This window comes from Cydia amplana, chromosome 17 (genome assembly GCF_948474715.1).
Source record: "Cydia amplana chromosome 17, ilCydAmpl1.1, whole genome shotgun sequence".
In the NCBI taxonomy this organism is placed as follows: Eukaryota; Metazoa; Arthropoda; class Insecta; order Lepidoptera; family Tortricidae; genus Cydia; species Cydia amplana.
In genome coordinates, this window is record NC_086085.1 from 15981237 (window position 1) to 16001938 (window position 20702).

The following is a 20702-nucleotide window of genomic DNA, read 5'->3' on the forward strand; positions in this document are numbered from 1 at the left end:
TATCCATAGATACCCCACACGTATGGGTTTGATGAAAAAAAAAATGTTTGAGTTTCAGTTGTTCTAAGTATGGGGAACCCCCAAAAAAAATTTTTTTTTTCTATTTTTGTGTGAAAATATAATGCGGTTCACAGAATACATCTACTTACCAAGTTTCAACAGTATAGTTCTTATAGTTTCGGAAAAAAGTGGCTGTGACATACGGACGGACAGACGGACAGACAGACAGACAGACATGACGAATCTATAAGGGTTCCGTTTTTTGCCGTTTGGCTACGGAACCCTAAAAATGAGTGTTTCAAAAAGGCACCCTGTATTCCTTACATACCTAAATAATCTCTTATTCAATAAAACATATAATTACTAAACACTGTGATTTATTTCAAATAAATTCAAATCGATCGGATAAAAGATATTAATACCTACCTATACAATGAATACGAGTACAGTCAGCTGCAATAATGTGTTACACACCGAAGGCCGTTTTGCGGTAGATCGTGTTAGATCTTATTTGTAGAGCCATAAGAGCGTGTCACATATTTTTGCGGCCGTCGAAGAGTAACATATTATTGCAGGTGACTGTACCTATGAAAAATTCGAGGGTTCAAAAGCATTTATAATAATAACGACTATGGACGCCTGCAACCCCAGGGGTATTGTAACCCCATAACAATAAGGTTGAAATTTGCATTTAGTGACCGAAAAGTCAGGTGAGCGTAATCAAGTTTTCATCATATTTTATGAAAAATAATCTCTTTTCTGTTCTTGTGCTATTTTCTTATTATCAATAGGTACTCTTAACTTATATGCTATCTACGCTGCTGCTTCTATGCTGTTAACATCTTCCAAAACAACAATAAATATGCAGGTTTATGAATTAATTATTTTATTGTTTGCTATTATGAACAAGTAACAACTCCATCTGTTTCAATTTTTTCCGAATTTAAGTTTCTGGCCGACCGCAGCGACCGCGTATAATGGTAGTTAACTTCTGTAACGTTAGATGGTGCTAAAAGGTAAAACAAACTTCACGTGCGGCGCGAAGCGTTTCCATGTGTGCGTGTTAGCGGGGAGGGAAGAACTAGCGGGCGTGGTTTACGAAGCGCCAGACGCGGCTGCAGTAGGCCCTTAATGATATCATAGCGTTTATACATAAATTGAAAACAATCTCTAAATCAACACTCAAGTTCGTTTCATTCTTCACTAGGTACAATTGTTGTAAATGACATTGGAATACCTCAGTTTTAAGACAATACTGTAAATAGGATTTAAAATGACCGATTACCGTGCTGCGTCGCAGTTCTTATAGCATGCGGTGGTTCAAAATATACAAAAAAAAACAACGCAACGAAAATGACACGACATTACATATACGTTTCGTCAAAATCCGGTGTGATTGGTTCACAATATGTTCTGTGGATTAGTTCCTAACGTGACTAGAAGCCTGACGAATGACCAGATATTTCTTTCAGACGTATCCAACTGTTATATACCGAGAAAGTTTTCTTAAAGGAGCTCTTGTATTCAGAATCGAATCCAATTCCCAAGAGATTTCTAATACACTGACTCACTTAAAGCCACATAAATTGAAGGAAACTTGCCCATGAATATTTCAATACGGTCGCTATAGAAATGATAAAGTATAAAAGAGTAGTCACAATGTCGCCTGAGGGAGCTCCGACTGGGATTAGTTTGAATATTCTTATTACGGCATTGTGGCGAAGGGACAGGTATTGTTGTCGGAATGGGGACATTATTTTAACTACGGGAAGTCGCGTGCCGGAAAATGATAGGAGAATTTAGTACTTCGACCCTGTTATACATAAATTGACTAGAATCTAGATATTTCTGTACCCTGTCGCGGTCAATACGGGCCCTCAATCCATATCGCGTATAATCGTATCGCGGCCTCGGACTGAAAGGGTTAACCATATAGGTATCACTAGGCGTGCGTATGATATTTTAGCTACATCATGCTGTTTTAATTAGAGTGAAAAGAGAATGTACAATGTAGGTCAGGCCGTGATTTAAAAGGCTAGTATGCATAATGTTAATACAGTATCTACGTCTACAACCCCACGCAATTAGGCATAATTATGCTTGATAAGGCTACATCAAGCATGTCTGTCAACTGTCAACATTAGTAGTCACACGTAATAAAAGTTTGCTCGGAACGAATAAAAAAGTCAATCTGCTGAGCCAATTTAATGAGGTGTCATTCGGTTTTTGTTTATATTTCGGATGACATAGGCAACATTTTTAACATACGTCCAATAAGGAGGAGAAGAGGTGCTATTCAAAAATATCCGTAGTCCGGTTATAGTTCGCTTTAAGCGAACGGTGTTTAAAGAAAAAGGTTCCTGGTCTTTTTCTTTAATTGGTTTTCAATTCAGAGTCGTACGTAGATTATATTCAACACTTTGTTCGCTTAGCAACTTCTTTTGCTAATCGATCCGAGGGTCTATCCCTAAACATCAACACAACACAACAACAACAAATATTTTTGTTATCTGCCTTTATCGCTCAAAAATGACCCAAAGCCAAGGAGAGGCAGCAAACTTAATTCCGATTATTGATGTTCGCGGTACGCGGTAGGCCCTCTGTAACAAAATCTTGTACTCACCAGGATAGAAGTCGTGGGACTTGCTCATCTTGACCCTCGCGCCGGTGTCCTTCTGCAGCTGCGCGATGGTCTCGCCACCCTTGCCGATGATGGCGCCGGCCACCATGGACGGCACCAGCACCTTGAAGTGGTATGTCGGCTCCACTGCTGAGGACATAAGTCGAAGTCAGACACGGTATGTGAGAGAGGGATACTGTGATTTTTCTTTCATAACAAGCTTGGTAATGAGATTTCTGGCTGGTGCATGCAGATCCGACGAATATGCTCGCTCTGAACGTAAGACGTATAGTAGCAGTGTATGTGCAGAGCGGGTGCAGCGAGCGAGTAAGCGGTGAATTCGCCAGATCTAGCCGCACTTTAATTATTATGAATTTTGATAGGCCATAACAGTACTTCGATTTTTTGTCTATTTCCATCATTGCTTTGAATCTACACAGTTGGACTTAATTTGAATAACAATTAATATAAAAAATCGCAGTTGGTCTGTATTTTCTATAAATATTGTATCAAATGCTGTCCGTTTCTGAAGAACCTATAATTAATTGCCAAGTGATTAATTTGTGCATAGTTTTAATGTTTTATACATAGATAACATTTATAACAAAAGGTCATCCAGTTGCCTTGAATGTTTCTTGTATTTTAGATGTGAAACATTAATATTTTTAATGTAAATATTGCAACATAACAAATTACTTCTAAAATATGATTTAAAAATTCTTTTAATAAAAAAAAACAACTTTAAAATTTATCTTTTTTACCATGAACTTTTTACACGCCTGTCTATTGAATAACCAATAACTCTGAAAGCACAGTAATCAATTCACGAAAAACTTTTTTCCAATCCATGATATTCATATTCAATGGCATCGAATCTATTCTCTGAGATTCCATATAATCTAATGACAGATTGTTATCGATGGGTTTGGGAATACGCTCCCCGAATAATAAAATGTTGAAAAAGTTATTCAAATCTTTACGAAAAGTCGGTACTGCAATGATGGAAGTTATTAAAAGCAGCAAAGGGGCAGTATTTTATCTTGAATTATACAGACACAGAGGAAGCCCGTAAACCCCTGTGTTTTAGTACTTCAAACAACATGAAAGAAAGGGACTGAACGTTAAAACGCAGCACATTTTTAATTGCATACAGATTTTAATTAATATAACAAGAGTTGACGAAGCTTGGAAGAATGATGGTGCATTTGTTTCGATCAGTGATGGTCTGAGCACCCCCCTCGCCTCGTGTCTATGATACCACATTTTTAAAATTCCGTTCCCGTCCGACACCAGCCTACTCTAAATACCGGTGATTGATTACAGAGGGCCTACCGCGAAACACGAATATTGAAATAACGTTATTGCATAATTATTCGAGCGATAGAGAGATTTTCGCGGTAGGGCCTCATATGTGCAAGTGCAAGGACTTTCCGAATTTTTTACAATTATAAAAACTTTCCGTCGGAACATCAATATGATTGATATAAATTTACTAGCCATTTTCAGAGATCTTTGGTGTTTGGGATCGGTGATTTTAAATCAGGTATCGGTCTGATATTCGGACGAGGATTCAAAGCGATAGTACTAGCAGTTGGCTGATGTCAAGAACCAAAAGAGCCACAGAGTGAGGTGCGAGTTACTGCGAGCTCGAATGAGTCAGTTCGGAGGTGAGTTGAATCGATACAAATTGGCCTATTTGTGGTTACCACTCCTCGTCACGATGAGTCGGATACATGTGAGCGTTTAGCGAGAGATACATGTATAATACAGATATTAGCAGACTTGAACATTGTGAACGCACAACGCATTTACAAAAGTAATGAAAATTTGGTTTCAAACATCAAGACAATTTAAACTATTTATACAACATAAAAACCTTGGAGGAGTGTATTTAAGGCTCCACAACACTAAATATACGAGAACCGTGTCATGTTTTGTTTACATACCCAACTGATTGTCTAAGGTAGGCGTTGCCCACATGCTAAGGTAGGTATTTGTATTCATCTCAATTCTTAGCAGTAATGACGCCACTCATTCAAAAACGGAACTGTCGATTTGCGCAGTTATCCCAAAATAGAAACAGCATTTAAATAAAAATAAACTGCACATTGATAACGCGCTCGACGCATCATATGTGGCGACTTGGTCCACAATACACATAGTTGCAAGTTGCAACGTGAAACGATAATGAACTAATTAATACCAAACGAAGAAATGAACTCGAAAGCAACACCGAAACTATAATGATGAATTGATCAATAAATTAAAGAGGTTGGTACTGGACGAGGAAGAAAATTACAATGTTGAAAAATCGATGCTCGAATGACCGTGCAAGTTCGGAAAGATGTCGATGCGAATAAAATGCTAGTAAATTCTTATAGTCAGCATATGAATATTTGCAAGTTGCAAGTCACCAACCGCTCCACTTCGACCGTATTTCCTCTAAATCGACAGTGGAGCATACTTCAAACGTCGAAAGCTGGTGCCAGAAATAGTTGCAACGCAGCCGCAACGGCCCGACATTTGCATGCTCAATGGCACTGGCACGAGGTGACATTGGCGCTATTTGGATCTATAACACGTGAGCTAGTTTTAGTGACACAGATAATTTATTTGATAACATTAAAACAAAAACAAATATACAAAATAAAACACAGTATTAAAGTGAGTTGTGCTTATGCAACGAAGCAATATTTCCTGACTTAATTGCTTGCTCCGACTGCGCATCGCAGATCGTAGCATAATGTCTGACATAGGGATACAAAGAAACTAGTGCACCGCCCACGCGGCGTGAATCGAGAGGCGACGCCGCAGCGCCCTGGATGTGCATTCCCATCGACAACGTGAGCACAGACGAGTGTATTCATCTAGGAAACCAGTGTAGCGTGATCTCGAGATCCAAAACAACTATACGTAGTTGGAGAGCGCTCCTGTACTGGAAGAGCCGAGCGATGAATTCGCCAGCACTCGGGCCGCGATCGCAACGAGTCCCCTGTTTGACCCCGTTTCTGCGTCGGCCGCGGCCCGGCCACGGCTTTGACAATGGTAATGGAATTGGGACTGCGCTCTTCGAGATCTCCAGCTGCATGAGTCTAGTGCATTTGACACAAGATACAACTCGGAAGTGATTGGACGGAATGTGGGATAAAAACTGTGAATGTTTACGCCTAACTGAAACGTACCCCAAGTGAGATAACTATAAGGAAAGAGTGTGTAAATACGCAACCAAAATAACGATTTTCCTTGTTGATTGAATATCTAAATTGGTTCCCCTTAGCATCAGAGTGCCGTTAGGGGAGGGGAGTATACTTAGATGAAAACAATAAATTGCTAGATAAACTTTTGCATAAGCTTAAAAGCTTGATGACATGATGACATATATCGCTGTGACACCAACAAATAGATTCCTGACAACGGTATGTTCTTGCGAAGAACGTAAAAGATTACAGCATAAATAACAGCTGGCCCCGCCTACATCCATCAAACGCTACAATTACGCTTTACATTTGCGCTCTCAGCGCGATGGACACTTCTGTTTCATGTTCGTACATTAAACGAATTGCGCTCTACATTACTGCTCTTTTTTGCGGCTATCTACGCATTAAATAATGGCTTCGCTCTTTCATATACTTGTAAGCTTTACAAATAAAATATTCATAGTGACTTCTACTACATTACGTACTGCAGAAAACTAGAGAAACATATTATAAACTTTACGCACTACAAAGGCATACTTGTGTCGTTGATCTTTTCCGGCCCACTTTGAGCAAGTAAGAGAAGACAGCAAGAGTTACGTAAAATATTTGAGAAATATATAGTATACATATTTTAAATAGAACAAATAAATGGATACACACAGATAACATTGACTTGTTCATTAGCATTACAATGCATAATATTACGTTATCTGGCGTTTGACAATGAATGGCTTCTTCATTCGATCACAACAATAACATTCACATTCACACAATTCTCACGAGCGTAACGTTAGATAAATTATGTAACGCATTAGTTCCACACCGTTCCAGTAATCTAGAAACCTAGAACTTGCCGCGGAGAAAGTAATCAGCGCCGAGGGCGCCATTAACACGTGCTTCACTAATACACTAGCCCGAACAGTCGTATGGGCTGTAACGTTCATAAGGACATAAGGCTTTTCGGCCGAGGCTCCAGCCTGCATTCAGCCTTTCAGCCGAGCACCTGTCTCCGCCTGACGGCACCCGTCACAACTATGAAAGTCCTCGCTAACAATGCCTTTCAACTTCCATTTTCCCTTAATAAACATCGCTATATTATCTACTCGCTGATTTCTCTCAACACTGAACATTTTCATGGAAATAAAATCAACACTTTATCTAGTCACGAAGAGGAAAACGTCGCTCGATTTTCTGCCTTGAGCTTTTGTTGAACATTCTGCGCGAAGAATTTGCTTCGCTTCAAACTTTTGCCAGCAGTTTGAACTCTGAAGAAATCAATTAGTAAGGTCTAGTACAAAGGGGGATAAAAGCGAGAGAAACTCGCCCAATGTCTCTGGGCTTTTGCCGCGTTTGTGCAGAAGGAAGTTGAAGCTTCATCGATAACTTCAGGTTTAATTTATTCGTGGAATAACCATTTCTGTGTGAAAATGTGATAAGAATTTACTTTATTGAGCCACAGCTTTTCAGTGGTTCTGGAATGGCTTCACAAAGCTCCGTCGTAAACTTTTGGTACATCCTTTATGAAGAAATTAGTTGAGAAGGTATTCTTCGCGTTGAATAGCGTGTCAGAGTTATTACTTTAGAAGTGTTAAACGTGAGTTGTTGTAGAGAACCATTAGGCGTCCGTACGGGGTAAAAGCAGGTCAATCGAGAGCAGGGGGTCCTGGGGGTCGCGCAAGGCGTCATCAGAGTTCTGCGGGAGGAACTCAAGCAATATCGTTATTTAACGGCGTTCAATTCGCCGCACTGCGAAAAACTTTCTTGTCGGTGTCTCAAAGTGTTCAAAGGGGACTTATAAAATAACTTCAGGGATCGTTCTGCAAACAATTTCAGCAAAGTAAATATTAATATGATCCACTTTGTAATATTAAATTACGAAGGTGAAAACAGAAAGGTTACTTTTTATCTCGAAAGAAACATCGAACGTTTGAGAATTATAAAAAGCCTTCTCTCGTATTTTAATGCACGCGATAATTTAGGTCATAAAAGGTCGTTTACGTCAGCATGTTCTGTGGATCAAGGAGGCCATGGTGGCGCGCACGAGTCGCTATTTGAAGTGGTTAGTTTTTGTACAAAATAGCGCAAGTGCACGCGAACTCTAACGTGTAATAACCCGTTCGTAGTAGGCTAGTGTCACAGCGATCAATCGTCGCTCGTCGCGGGGTTATCGGCGACTATCTATAGACGTCGTTAACGTCGATACTCGATAGTTTCGATACCGGCTGCGCGAGCGCCGACCGGCTTTAGAATTGGTAATGAGCTAGCTCATCGAAATTGTAATTCATTCCAAAACTAACACCGGCCAGCATTCGTAATATGGCGTAGAATGTGATATAGCAGAAAACTTTGTATCGTATTGTCTCGAAGAATCTGCGCGTTGTTTATCAAGAAGTTGTTCGTTTCATCTTTGTTAATATTGTGCAGAGAAACAGCTTATGAACGTGTTTGTGAATGGGATGTATTCGAACGGGATAAGGAAAAGGCGAACCTAAGCATCAAGCCGAACAAACAGCTAATAAATACTAAAGATCTAACTTTCCAACGCAATAAATCAGTAGATTCGGGCCGGCCTATAGATTCAATAAAATAGGGCAAGACGTTGGGCTATAAAATCAAACAATTAAACAGACTTTACTATCGAGTCGTAAATACGCAAAAAGTAAACAACGGGCGGGAGCCACTTCGGGCCCTCGTGATGGCAATCTTCTTTAGGGGCGATAAAAAGTAGCCACTTTGTGTGCAAGTTGCTTCGGCCTGAGGCGTGGCGCCAACTAGTTTAAAAACTATACCGTGGGATGTCCATTAGAAGCCCACAGCGCGCCAAACTTGTTAAAGAATCTGTAAAAGTACTCGGTAGCGATGCGGTTGCACAATCTCAGTACGTAAGTAAGTACATTCCTCGTTCTCAAATCGTCCTTCCGACAAATTACCTATGCTCTACAGTCTATAAATCTTACAAAAGCACTGAACAACCGCTGTTATCTTTTGTCACCGTGTCATAAAACCAATACAAACGTAACCTACACGTGTTTTTGCCCATTAAACTATCAGTAGTAGGAATACACACCCTAATATAAACAAGCCAAGATCGAGAATGGCTCGAGGAGCATCAAGTATTATCATTTGGCACTCAGTGTCTAATGAAATACAACGCTCGTCAATGCCAACATTAATCGTGAATGTCCAAACGTATAAAGCTCGCTGATGGGTGTGAATTTTGGATATTGTTTAATCAGAAATTAAATTGGGCAATCAGAGTTCGTAAGTCAAGGTAATATTTGACTTCACACGGCACACGCTATTTGGCTACATTTTATCAATCAAACCTTCACTCCTACATTCCGATTTGTACAAAACTGAAACATAATCGATGAACTTCCAACCCGCATCAATTCTCCACGCCATGACTTGCTTTCATCGAGATAAGAAAGTTGATGCGCTTACGTAACCAATAGGACGGTAATGAAGGTCATATCTCTTATCAAAACAGCCTGCTTAAATCTTACGCTATCTCGACGTAGGTGAGTTGGCAAAACTATTTCGGCAATTCGTCCGATAAAGCGTCACAGTGACATTAATACACTTTTGTTGATAAAGGTTCGGAAATGTAGGTCAGCTCAGCACAAAGTGTTACGCAGATCGTAATACTGTTGGCGGTGCGGGTGAGTGGATTACACGTCATTCTAATGCCTCTCGAGGCTACCTCGAGTGCTGAGGACACTCACGTCTCACGCCTCCCACGAGCCTCCACGGGCGATTAACCTGTTCACTCGATTTTATGGGTTAAGCGTTTTGCCGCAACGGGAATCTTAAACACATCGTTGACAGACATTTTAAGGGATCTACAAAGGTGATCAAAAGATTTTGACGTGTACGCATCAGCCGGGCAAAAAGAGAAGTCATTGCGTTTGGATATTCTGCGACAAGTTCTGCAACTTCAACTTCAACTTCAACATTTATTCAGCAAATAGGCCACAAGGGCACTTTTACACGTCAACATTGAATTTACATAAAAGCAAAATAATAATAATTATACATCAACAATTATTAAATACAACTACAACTACCAAATCAAACTAACGTAATACAATTACTTAGAGATGTATAAGGTCTCTTAATGTCGAATTACATAAAAAAACTATAATAATAATATTAAAATAAAAACAAAACAGATACATGGAAAAAAAATCTAAACTTATTTAGAGGTGTAAATGTCTCTAAGTGTCAGAACTAAAAAATAACATAGTTTATCAAATTATCCTTAGAGATGTATAGGGTCTCCAAGAGTCACAATCCTGTATGATTAACACATTACGAGAAAAAAAAAAAACATACGAGAACCGAATGAGGCGTCTCACTGCAATTAAATTAAAAAATAAAGTTACTAAATATATTCGTGTTAGCTTAAACAGACCCGTCTCCACAAACAGCACCCGTTCACGAGTACGACGCGTATCTCAGCCACTGCTGTGTGTAAGTATGTTTGAAGACTTCCTAGACAGGCGGATCCTCTGTTGTCTCTCTAAAGCTAATCAAAAAGCAGCAATGCGCTTAGCTTACGTAAGAACAGTACTGCTGGCTGACATCATGACGCAGCTAACAAACGAAAGTATGCTGACCCGCCGTCCCACATGACGCGACTGGCATCCGAAACACTCCCCGTGCAGAGTACTTATTTGATTTGTTGCGGCGATTAACTTTTACGACGGAATATAAGAATGTCGAGAGACCACTATGGAAAGGAAAGAATGTTTGTTTATGCTAATATTATTGCTACAAAACGATCTAAGATTTCACAAAAGAACTGTAAAAAGCCTGTAACTTAATTGAAGAAGATTATCTTTTAAAGCTATACTAATTATAAAATGTCGAGTTTGTAATTTAGGAAATTAGAGGCTGGGATACTTCGATAGGCCTAAAGGCTCTCAAACGATTACATCGTAAAAGTGGAGTGAAGCGAATACGGCGGGGACGGAGCCTCCGCAATATCCGGCGGAAGGCCGAAAGGAACGGGAAAGCAGAAATGATAAAGCCGCGGGCCAAAGCTCTCCACACAATAACAATGTGTGTTTTGTTTGATTTTATGGATTGAATATTGGTAAACGATGGAATGGCTTCCCTTGTGTACCAACACCAAATGCGGTTGTTGTTGTTGTTAAGGTAGAAATTTTGAATAATCTGATTGTGTTAAGCATTTGTCTTCAATCTTCATTAGAATTTTACAAAACCCGTTTTGTTTTTACTTGGAAATTATAATCCAGAGAAGTAGTATGCAAAATACCACAGAGACGTCTTAACCAAGAGGAAAGATTTTGCATACTAAGGTACTAAGTAGTCTAAGTACTAACCATAGGTTTTTTAGAAGTAACTTGCTACTGACAGTTGCAGGATTGAGTCTTAAACGTACTTAATTTGTGCAGGTATTCACCATTTGGCAAAAAAGTAGGTACACCAGCTAAGATATTGCGGAAAGCAACCAGTAATTTAAACTAAACGGGACTTAATCGCGCGTATTTACGCCGCAGAAGATTTATTTACGTCGGCGGTGTGTCGTGTCGTAAGTGTCGCAACATCCATGCTCCGATACACGCTATTAAATTAATTACGTGCTTAGTTCCAAAACGTGGATATAAAGTGTAGTTGACACTCAAAATTATTTGAAAACGCGACTATCTCCGAGAGACGCATCACGAATGCCAATATTAGTGCCTATTGCAAACGGGTACCTAATGATTCTCCGAGAAACTTTTAGCAGATTATCGATTCGCCGACAACGATTCGCCGAACATCGTTTCGCAGAGTCATTTATTTGTAAATGTAACTTTTGGTCGACTAACGTTACGCAAACTCTTGGTTCACATACAATTCAGTTCGCTTCTGTGTAAATTATTTAATTAGCTGAACTATTATCGGACAATTTCCATTTGGCAGAGTAACTGTTTCGTTAAAGCAATGTTTAGTCGAATAACGTTTCACATTATACATATAATTTTATTTTCGCAACAAAAGGTATAAATAAGATAAGATATAAAATATTATCATTTTTTAATTAAATGCGTTAAGTAAGTAGGTATACATATGTATATAAAGTAAGTTACGAAGAAATTAGCGAATATGTAGTGTCAGACTCGTCGTAAGGCTACAATTGCACTACATCAAATTGGTGGATTTCGGGAGGAAATGCTTGAGTTACTTTAGAAAATATTCAAATCATAATACACAGCCTTTAAAAATTTAGAAGTTCCGTCAATTCCTCAGAATAAAGATTAAAGAAGAAAATTATTATGGAAATACCTCGAAGGTAACTTACTCAAATCGGACCATGGGTGCCGGAGTAATCGCTGAACATATTACTTAAAGTAAATCATCATCATTATCATCAAAACAATCATCATCATCAGGTACACTTCATCAAAATATTTGAACTCTCACCTTAGTTTATAATTATTTCGATTAAAATTTAGTTCTTTCTTCGCAAGTCTGATGAAAAACATTGTGTGTAACTCCGGGGGTAAGAATATTCTAAGTTCTGCTAATCAATAATATGCCAAATGAACATTCGACCTATTGTGTTTCGACCAATGGTTTCTCGGGTAATTATGACAGTTACTAAATAATTATTCTACCTACGAATAGTAAATATGCGTATCAATGTTCTGCTTATTGACTACTCTCGCAAACGACTATTATGCGTAATGAGATTCGGCCAATCGTTACTCTGCCAAACAACCCGTCGGCGAAACAAAAATCGGCGTAATTTTTCTCGGAATATCAATAGGGCACCATTGCAAACATTCCTTATGCTGTACCCTAAAACGCAAACACCCTCTTAAAATTACTGGCGGGAGGCAAACTTAGCAATGGGATTTGAAAGAAATGAAAATAAATGCTCATCCACCATCATGCATCATCATGCATGACGATCCTTATTGGGAGACACAATTAATCTTATTATTTTGAATTTTTAATTTATAATGTAATTTTTGACGATCATGATGAGAAGATAAACATAATTTTGACGAATGTACCAAATTTATAGTGTAATTTTCATCTTGAAATAAAGAAATCTAAAATCTAAATCTTGTTAATCTAAATCTTGTTAATCTTGTTCTTAAAAAAGTTGTCATGAGATTATACGCGAACAACAGAAACTACTTACAAGTCAAACAAGTGTTATCCAGATGGTTTTTCGAGCGATCACCAGTAACAACGGACATGCACCACTTCACAATCACTCACTGCTAAATTTCTCACTAAATGAGTCTGGTCCAGAGGGTATAGTTCACATAGAATCTCCCACTGATGATACACCTGTTACCACTGCACCACCCTCACCCCCTGTACACCCTGCGCCAGCCCCAGCACTGCCTGCTCAACTAGAGCCCGTGACTGAGCAGCGGCGTCGCCGTAAGCGAGGGAACCCTGCTGGCACTGACAAATGTCTTCAACCTGCGGTTGCAGCTGATACACCCTCCGTCCCACCTCCCCAACAAAAAGTGAATTCAGTTCCATCTTCATCGCCAGAAGTGGCTGACACGAACACTCCGATAACCCAGTCGTCACGTTCATCGGGTCTCCGTGCTGCTGCTCCTCGTATCGTCAGTCTACACGTGTTCAATCTAAGCGACGACACCACTGCAGATGACGTCATCCACCATGTCCAGACTGAAATGAATATTTCATCCCCTGTATGTGAACAGCTTGTTGTAACTCGAGGTTCTTACACTTCATTTCGCTTGGACGTGCCTGCTAACAAGTTGAGAATTGCGAAAAACCCTCAAAATTGGCCAGCCGGAGCAGAAGTTCGATTATTTAACACTGCACTGTCGCGATCAAAAAACTCCAAAGAACGAGTCACCGGGACGGCACCGAAATAATAAATAAGTTTATAATTATACATCAAAATGTACGATCTATTTGTGGCAAAACATCATTACTAGACTTATTATGTAACACTGAAAAACCACACGTTCTAGGATTAACCGAAACATGGTGTAAAAAATCGGAAATAGAAAGAGTAAGGTTATGTGACTACTCGCTAGCTAATTATTACTGTCGTTCGCGCATTGCCCACGGCGGCTGCGCCTTATATGTATATGAGGGTATACAATATAAACAACGTAATGATTTGATTCGTTTTGCTGTTGAATATCACTTCGAGTTCACAGCTATAGAAATTGTAACTTATAATTTGATTATTATTGTATTGTATAGAACCGGAAATGGCGATTTTGACATTTATTTAACGAATTTGGAATTATTATTAGATAAGATAACTGACGAAAACAAAAAAATTCTTATAATAGGCGATCAGAATGTTGACTACCTATCGGATAATAGTTTGAAACGACGTGTTGATGACGTCATAAATAGTTTCGAATGTTTTAACACAGTCCACTTCCCAACTCGCGTGAGCGCTGAATCAGCGTCGTCCATTGACTGCGGTATAGCCAACCGAGTTCGAGATAGCCTTACCGTGGCGCCAGTGGACACGGTTATCAGTGATCACAACGCGCAACGTTTTGAGATCTCAATATTAAAGGAGCAAAGTAAACCTGACCTCCCCGAAAGACGTTTGTTTAATAATGACCGCATTCATTCATTTTATTATGACATTTTAAATTGTAATTTTAATTTTATTTATAACAATGAAATTGACATAGAAATTAAATTCATAAAATTATTTACAATATTATCACACTATATGGATATCCATTTTCCTATCAAAAAATTAAGATTAAGAAAAAAGTCTAAAATATCATGGATGACTGATGAATTGTCTCAATACTTACAAAAATACAATGACTTTCAAGAAATGAGGTTACAATACCCTAATAATACAGTGATAACAGATTGTATTTCTCACTACGCAAATCTTGTGAAAATTTCAACATTGCAAGCTCGAAGAACACATATAGAAAAACGGTTAGCAGAGAGTAGAAATCCATCCAAAGAGATTTGGAAGGTCATTAATGAGGAGGCCGGCACAAAAAGTAGGTCACATATAATCTGTGTAAAAAATCCGTTAACTAACACTAACGTCTCAAAAAAAGAAGCAGCTAATACGCTCAATGAACACTTTTTAACTGTTGCGTCAAAGTATATGGTTCAAAGTGACGAGATGTCATCTACCCGCTTCTTGAGCAATCACCTTAGTAACACCAAAATACCAAATTTCGCCCTCCCCGTCGTAACGCGCGAGCTCTTAGACAAGGTGGTACAGTCATTGTTAAAAACGCGTGCAACTGTTGATACATATGATATATCATTAAACATACTTTTATGTATCTGGCCAGTAATAGCTGATATATTATTAGCCCTTATTAACAATATGTTTGAGGTAGGTGCATATCCTCAGGTGTTGAAGAACACAAGAATATGTCCCGTATTTAAGGGGAAGGGTGATACCGATGATGTCAACAACTATAGACCGATCGCAATTGTACCAACCATCTCTAAATTGGTGGAGTCAATAATTTCATCTAGTCTAATGGACTACTTAGAATCGAATGGACTATTAACGAAGAACCAGTATGCCTACAGAAAGAAAATGTCCACCACCTCGGCAGCCATTAATATATTTGACCAAATTGTCACTGGCTTAGATGAAAAACAAAAGATGGCTGGTATATTTTGCGATCTGTCTAAGGCGTTCGACGTTATTAATCATAAACTACTTTTAACCAAATTATACCGTTATGGAATCACTAATAACACCTACAATTTAATAAAATCTTTTTTAACCAACAGAATACAAGCTGTCAAGTTAAATGCAAGTGGTAAACGATACGATTCTGACGTTGGAACTGCTGATATTGGTATCCCTCAAGGCTCATCACTCGGCAACACCTTATTTCTGCTTTTCGTTAATGACCTTCCAACTGCCATTACGACAGGCCTACCGGTGCTGTTTGCAGATGATACCACAGTTATTGCTAGTGCTCAGACATACGAAGAACTCATTGTAAGGGTGAATGAGACGTGTGTGCAGCTGCAGCAGTGGTTCTCTGCAAATGGGTTACTCTTGAACATAACTAAGTCTAACATTATGCTTTTCTCGGGACGTCATATTGAAGTACCTCCTTGTTTTGCAAATACACCAATGACAATGTGTGACGAAAACCGGTTTCTGGGGTTCATGATAGATTCCAACTTGAACTGGAAATGTCACGTGGATAAACTCTGCGCCAGATTGAGTGGTGCCGTTTTTGCACTGCGAAAACTAAAACCCCTTATATCCCAGGACGCCTTAAGATCTGTATACTATGCACATTTCCACTCATTAATATCGTACGGTACAATAATATGGGGAAACTCGACAGATGCAAAACGAGTTTTAATTATCCAAAAACGCGCGCTACGCATTTTGGCGGGAGTGAATACTAGATACTCGTGTAGGGATCTGTTCGTAGAATATCGCATTATGACGCACTTTTCCTTATATCTTTTTGAAATCATAATGTACGTAAGAAATAATATATCCGAATTCAAACGAGTTCATGTTGAGGGTATAAACGTCCGTTCCACGGGACGGCTAAGAACGGTTCCTCGCCGTATGGCCCTGGCTCAGAAAAACCCACGTGTCATAGGACCTACCTATTATGAACGACTTCCGGCCGTTATAAGAAGTGAACTGTGTGATCAAGCATTTAAACGCCGATTAAGAGATTTTTTGTTGGATAAACCGTTGTACTCTGTTAGCGAATTTATGAATGATGTATAGATTTTGACGATCCGCCACAGGAGATACTATCTTGACATTATTTTAAAATCTTATCATTCTGAAATTATTTTATTTTTAATTTAATATTTTATTGATTATACTCTGGTGACATCCTTGTTTTGACGATCATAATATGAATTCTTGTAGATTGACATGCCTGCAATTTATAATGTAATCTGTATTATGAAATAAATAAATCTATCTATCTATCTATCTATCTTGTATAGGTATTCTATAGAAATTATAGCCACTACAGTTGTTCATGATATTTGCCAAATAAATGCATAGAGCCAGATTTCGGTACCATCTACACTGTCAATTCGTGATTTTGATTGGAAAAGCATTAAACCCACCGATGGTCAGATAAGAATCTTGTTGTTAGTACATGGAAAATTGCTATTCGCCATTCGTGCCCGCGCAACTTGTGACAATTCCGCTACTAAATGCGCATCGATTATACTCATAAACATACAACTCTTACTTATCGCTGCTCCTCCTTTTTAGACTCTAAGCCAACTAGATTTCGGTACAAGTTTCAATGGCAGGTGAATCTTTTTTTATTCGTTAGATAATAGTGTAAGCATTACGTGTTTTCACGTAATTATAATTCGTGGTAGCGCAATGTGTTGTTTAGTAAACCGATGTTTGATTTTAGTATTTTTCCTACAAATGCTTCGACTTTTGAAGCTACTAAAACTAGTCATAAATGGGGGTACCTAATGATTCTCCGAGAAACTTTTAGCAGATTATCGATTCGCCGACAACGATTCGCCGAACATCGTTTCTCAGAGTCATTTATTTGTAAATGTAACTTTTGGTCGACTAACGTTACGTAAACTCTTGGTTCACATACAGTTCAGTTCGCTTCTGTGTAAATTAGCTGAACTATTATCGGACGATTTCCATTTGGCAGAGTAACTGTTTCGTTTAAGCAATGTTTAGTCGAATAACGTTTCACATTATACATATAATTTTATTTTCGCAACAAAAGGATGATATAAAATATTATCATTTTTTAATTAAATGCGTTAAGTAGGTATACATATGTATATAAAGTAAGTTACGAAGAAATTAGCGAATATGTAGAGAGGCTACAATTGCACTACATCAAATTGGTGGATTTCGGGAGGAAATGCTTGAGTTACTTTAGAAAATATCCAAATCATAATACAAATGCCTTTAAAAATTTAGAAGTTCCGTCAATTCCTCAGAATAAAGATTAAAGAAGAAAATTATTATGGGAATACCTCGAAGGTAACTTACTCAAATCGGACCATGGGTGCCGGAGTAATCGCTGAACATATTACTGAAAGTAAATCATCATCATTATCATCAAAACAATCATCATCATCAGGTACACTTCATCAAAATATTTGAACTCTCACCTTAGTTTATAATTATTTCGATTAAAATTTAGTTCTTTCTTCGCAAGTGTGATGAAAAACATTGTGTGTAACTCCGGGGGTAAGAATATTCTATGTTCTGCTAGTCAATAATATGCCAAATGAACATTCGACCTATTGTGTTTCGACCAATGATTTCTCGGGTAATTATGACAGTTACTAAATGATTATTCTACGAATAGTAAATATGCGTATCAATGTTCGGCTTATTGACTACTCTCGCAAACGACTATTATGCGTAATGAGATTCGGCCAATCGTTACTCTGCCAAACAACCCGTCGGCGAATCGTTGTCGGCGAAACAAAAATCGACGTAATTTTTCTCGGAATATCAATAGGGCACCCATAAATGGCCACTGCACGGATGATTGTTGCAACGCTGTGTCAAGAGCGGATGAGACGGCCAGTGCACATCTCATAGTAATTAATTAAGTATGTGGCTATAACAGGGAACCCATTAGTGCAGTTGCAGTCATGTACAAAATTCACCTTGTTAAAAATATGTGGCTCAGCTACTTGATACCGTTTTTGGTAAGTGTTAAACCTCCCACATTTTTACTAAAACGCGAAGATGGAATGGAAATTTGTTACAATAGTGAATTGACCCGACTTTCTATGTTGCTTTCTCAAGAAAGTTTGCACATTCGGAATAACTTACTGTGCATATGCATAGTTTTAAGCTAGCAAGTTTTCGACGTTCCCGAGTACTTGTACAACTACAAATCTAGTTTTTAATAAAGTAAGGTTCACATTCATAAATGGGTCAATCAACTATTTCTTGTTGTTATTCTGTCCCATCAGCGAGGATAATAGTAGCATATATTGTTAGAAGAACTGCTGTACCATGTTCTACTCTACTAACATGCTCAGTAGATGTCCCATTATGGAAAGGTCTTATAACTAACTACCATAAAATGCAAGTTTGGTTCATTTAAATACGAAAAACCTAGAATTTGAGTGACTCAGGAGACCGTAACCATAGCAACCTATGACAAGAAAAAGTTGATTAACCCAAATACAAAAACTGGTTTTGAATTTATGAGATTATGAGAATACCATGGACCTATAATATTACGGACGGACTGTCACCTAAGACAAACTGTGACACTGCAATGGCGGACGGTTTGAATGTGTGCGTGTAGATGAGTGTTACCATGTAACACAAATTCTCCCCTAATGGTGAAACAATTATTTTTAATATTGTCCTTGTTTTCAAATAAAAAAATTAGGATAGTTTTACGTTAGACAATAAAAAAGGTGTGTACGTATCTGATTTTATAGGTCTTGAAAATGCGCAATATTGCACAATTACTTTGTGCAAACATTATTTTCAATACCTAATGATATTTAGCATCGTAATGAAATCAGTTCGTCATGTTTTTTAATTTATACATTTAACTTGAAACATATCTGGTATTCAACAAAAAAATTATAATATATAACAAACAAACGTTAAGTATCGCTCCTTAGTATCGGGAAATTACCATACCGACCTAGTTTAAAATGCACAATCAATAATTTAACCATTTACCTAAATGATCTCTTAATACATAATGATTTAATAAGAAGGGTATCAATTACCCTACTTTCGGGAAATTACCCTATTCATGTTACTGGTCACACTCCTGTTTTGCAGTTTGGTAATTTATAAACAACAAATTATCGTGATTTTACGTACTAATTGATAAACTTAAGTATGAAAAGTTATTCCGTGACTTTTTTTCTTTCGATCGGTACAATTCTAGCAGGATTTAACTACGCATGCCGGCATATTTTATATTTTTCTTCGACATGTTTACTTCAATGACGTTTCGACACGTCTGACGGCAGACTGGTGGATGTGGGTTGTCAATGTGTGTGTGTCACGCGTAAATACTATGAAACTGGTGGATGTTGGAATCACAGTTGTGTTGTAAGCGAAACTCTGTCCGTAATATTCTAGGTCCATGGAGAATACTAGTTTAGTGTTTACCTCTACTATCAATTCAAAACTAAATCTTCTGACACTTGACAACCAAAAACCGCATATTTTCCCGAAAATATCGGTGCTTCTCACCTAGCGGACCTACCGCGAACATCCAATCTATGTTACAAGCTTTTATTTAACTTGCCCTGTTAGTATCTACGTTATTTTGTTAGTGACACATCTTGAAAGCTAAAGACCAACTACCCGATTTCCGATTGAGCTGAAATTTTGCATACATATGTAAATCGGATAACAATGTAATATTTCGATGACATGGAGCTAATCTGACGATGTAGACTGGAGGTGGCCATACTGGCCATGGGATCTCCGTGATGGCTCCTCTACATGATGGGCCAACGCCGGCCACTCCAAGGGACGCAGCCATGCGGTAGAATGAGATAGCAATATCACTTGCTCCCTCTAACGCATAAATGCGTCCCTTGGAGTGGCCGGCGTTGGCCCATCGTGTAGAGGAGCCATGATAAAACAACGCAAACTAATTGTGTTTGGGATTGTTAGAACTATCTCGAGGAGTATAAAAGTACAGCCAGCGACAAAAGCTTGCACCACAAATATTTTTTTTTGCCTAGAACTTATTTTATAACTGCCTCTCTATTGCTCTTACGCCTCTTACATATTCGAGAGATGAGCAAATAAATGAACGAACGAACGAAGTAGTTCGCGGTGGGCCCTCAGTATTCATAGCAAGCCCGATATTCTTCAACGGGCCTTCATAGCCGGAGGCCTGAATTATTGAGGTCCCACAGCGGACACCTGTGCTCAAACACGGCTA

The 20702-nt window shown here is 38.5% G+C and overlaps 2 protein-coding genes across 7 annotated transcripts in view; both read right to left on the reverse strand.

Annotated features, from left to right (window-relative positions):
- LOC134655883 (viral IAP-associated factor homolog) overlaps positions 1-20702 on the reverse strand; it is a 219548-nt gene that overhangs the window by 186269 nt on the left and 12577 nt on the right. The window lies entirely within an intron of this gene.
- The window catches only part of LOC134655878 (RNA-binding protein Pasilla), a 91530-nt gene that overhangs the window by 56190 nt on the left and 14638 nt on the right, over positions 1-20702 (reverse strand). For 4 of the 6 annotated variants that reach the window (XM_063511371.1, XM_063511369.1, XM_063511372.1 and 1 more), the window contains one exon: positions 2624-2770. In XM_063511371.1, the coding sequence (XP_063367441.1) occupies positions 2624-2770 (147 nt within the window). The remainder of the gene's footprint in view (positions 1-2623; positions 2771-20702) is intronic. The other 2 variants (XM_063511370.1, XM_063511373.1) reach the window with 1 other exon arrangement.